General features: G+C 46.0%; 1 protein-coding gene across 1 annotated transcript; it reads right to left on the bottom strand.

Annotated features, from left to right (window-relative positions):
* Positions 1-204: 204 nt before the first annotated feature.
* On the bottom strand, positions 205-2,522 carry COCCADRAFT_10446 (uncharacterized protein; the record flags this gene model as incomplete). The annotated part of the gene is made up of 3 exons (XM_007720740.1): positions 205-1,033; positions 1,094-1,801; positions 1,852-2,522. The coding sequence occupies 3 exons, from the start codon at positions 2,520-2,522 to the stop codon at positions 205-207; spliced, it is 2,208 nt and encodes a 735-aa protein (XP_007718930.1).
* Positions 2,523-2,998: the final 476 nt, after the last annotated feature.

Genomic DNA, 2,998 nt, shown 5'->3' with positions numbered 1-2,998 from the left:
GGTGGGCACCAATTGCATGCATCAACTTTGAACCAATTACAATTTTAGAAAGTTAAACCTAGCCATTGCATACGATCTGCGGTGGCGGAATATAAGAAGGTGTAGTCCCTAACTGCAAATAAACTGTAATGAGATGACAATAATAACACAAGATAGCAGCGATGATGGTCCATTTGCCCTAGAAGTCTCGGCTAATTACCTGTCCTATGACCTAGGATACGTCTGATCAAACGATGCATGTTCTCCGACCAGTACTAGATATCCAAGTCTTGCATAATACTCCGCCTGATTTGACTTCTTCTCCAATCCCAGCCTTGAAAACCCCGTGCGTGCATGTAGGAAGACTTCTACCAGATGGTTCACCATTTGACCCCATCTCGTAAGCTCGAAATCTGTTAAAGTGCCATCCAATCCAGCAAATATAAATCCCAATGAATTAAGAATATCACCAACAGAATCCAATCTCTTTGTGAAATTAGCTCGGCCCATATAGATCCTGGTAAGTAGCAGTTGTGGTTCCCAAAGCGACAGTCGGGGTACACATTCAGCTGGAAGCGTGTAGGTCTCATCGAGCGCCTTGAGTAACCGTTCCATCTTCTTTGTTGGGATGTCGTACACGTCCGAGAACGAATCACATAGATTCCTTAATTGCTCCTGTAAGCTTCGCCTGTTGACGAACACTGAAGCCTTGGTGCTTTTGGTATCTTCGCAGCGAGCGCAGCTGCAAGCGAATCCCCAATTCTTGAGCTTCTGCTCTATATTTGTCGCTTCATCTGAAGTTGCATAGGAAAATGTCAGTTCGGTACCAGCTTCCAGATCCTTGGCTGCGCGTATGATCATCATATCTCCAATGAACGATCTAAAAACATTGCCGATACAACTATGGTTGATGTATGAAGCTTTGGTCCAAATGGCACATGAATGGAATTCCGATTTTGCCCTGTTTCTGTTGGCTATGACGTCTCTGTGCCAGTTCAAGCTTGATATAGGACAGCCAAAAACATTCAAAGCCATTGTCCGTTCGACGAGAAACCTTAGTAAAAATACTGTCAGCCTGTGCACTGATTATACAGTTCCTAAGGGGTGCGCTTACGTGTCGACCACTGGCTTTCCATTCACGAAAGATACATCCACTGCTTTGTAATCGCCGTGGTATAAGTTAGTGAATTCAGAGGTAGTCGAAGGGTTGCTATAAAGTTTTTGCACGATCAATCGAATGAAATCGGCTTGGCCGCCCAAGAATCCTCTTTCTGTCTCAACGTTCATTAGGAATGTGACGCTTGCATTGCTGTGAGATACTTCATCGATGTAAGCATGAGCAAATGCTTTTTCGCATAATATCAAATCCCCGACTTTCATCGACTTGGTTGCAAATAATCCGCGGCCCTTTGACCTTATTTCTCGTACCTCCACAGGTCCCATGTACGTAGCATGATCCATGTGTGGAGGTCTATGCTTCTTTGCTTTCGCTTGAAGTAGCTTGAAGTCAAAAGCCCCGCTGCTGCTCTCGGTACATCGACCACGAGCACGGTGGAGAACAGTAACCGCCTGTTCGTTATGTGGAAACTTCTTGCAAAGCGTTTCAAGCACGCTGCGACATTCTTCGAATCGAGCGAGATGATACAGCGCTTCTGCCGCACGGAGTAGTGTCTTCTCTGATAGCTCTTTGCCAAAGTTTGGGAAGCCCGTGTCAGAAAGTGCGGCGTCGTATTGCTGGGTTTTGAGATATGCTAATGACCTATTTCTCTTGATCACTTCAATCTCGCTAAGGTCATGTGAAGTCGCCAAACTATTTGAGTATCTGTCAATGTATATTAGCGCAGTCACTCTTTTGTCACATATCACGCTTACACTTGAATGGCTTTCCAGTACTTTCCTTGTCCCATAAGAGTATTCCCCTCAAGCTTCAAAGCGTCCGCTGACTTTCCAATCTCAGATAGTCGTGGTCGCCATAACTGGGGTACTTTTGGATCGTCATTGTCAAGAAACATGACATCTGAAACGTGATCTACGCGTATACCGTATTCCCCAGATGCCACGACTTTGAAGAATGGTTCCTTGATGATCAGAATCGAACCTTCTCCAATGATATCTGAGGCTGTGCGGCTGCCCTCATCTCTCTGCTGATATAGCTGCAATACGGTGACGTCCCTGTTTTGGTCTTCTACCAGCACTAGTATCCCTGTCATACGGTTTGGCGGCGTGAGAGTGCGCAACAGAAGAGAGGTCCCCCGATGGTGCGTCTCGAGCCTAAGTTTTCCGATTGATAGCGGCTTCAAAGTGTCGACAGAGACGGTGGAAGGCGGGTATGCTTCGGGGACGAATGACGAGTGTACCATATGTGTTTGGTTGCTTTGCTTCATTGACGTGGCCATCGAAGCCATCATGAACTCTAACAGCATCTCTTCTCTTCCCTTGCGGTCTCGAGGGCATTGTCCCTGCTTTTTTTTTGCGTTCTGCAGTACGCGCTTCTGTTGTTTCAACATATGGCCGAAGTTATCGAGATCTTTGCAGACGTCCATTGCTGCGAAAACTGTTTTGATCGATTTGGTGGAGCGGAAGGATGACTTTTGAGTATTTGAGTGCGCTGTTATTCTGGTTCTGTTGAACCAATGCTAGGTGGCCAGATATGAGACGAAACCGATAGTCTAAGTGACGAGCTTTCCGCGTCTATAGACATAAACTGAGACTGTGCTGGCTTACAGATCAACAAGCGCAATAGACTGTTTGCACGTGAGATAGTGGTTACTAAAAGTTAATGGTCTTTTGCTCGTTGAACATCCGTTTTTGATGTTCTGTGAAGTAGGGTTGGCAAAGATCGAACCTGTCGAGTACTGGATTAGGTCAAGCCAGTTGGACTGGGTTGATTTTTGACAGCTCTATCACTAATATTCGCCTCTGTGCGAGGGGCTTCGATTGGTTAAGAGCAGGGCACGTAGGTCTGTACCACGCCACAGCTATACCTGAAATAAGCGAAGATGCGAACTAACTATGCAGG

The sequence above is a fragment of the Bipolaris zeicola genome, assembly GCF_000523435.1.
Source record: "Bipolaris zeicola 26-R-13 unplaced genomic scaffold scaffold_610, whole genome shotgun sequence".
NCBI lineage: Eukaryota > Fungi > Ascomycota > Dothideomycetes > Pleosporales > Pleosporaceae > Bipolaris > Bipolaris zeicola.
This window is presented reverse-complemented; position numbering and strand designations above follow the sequence as displayed.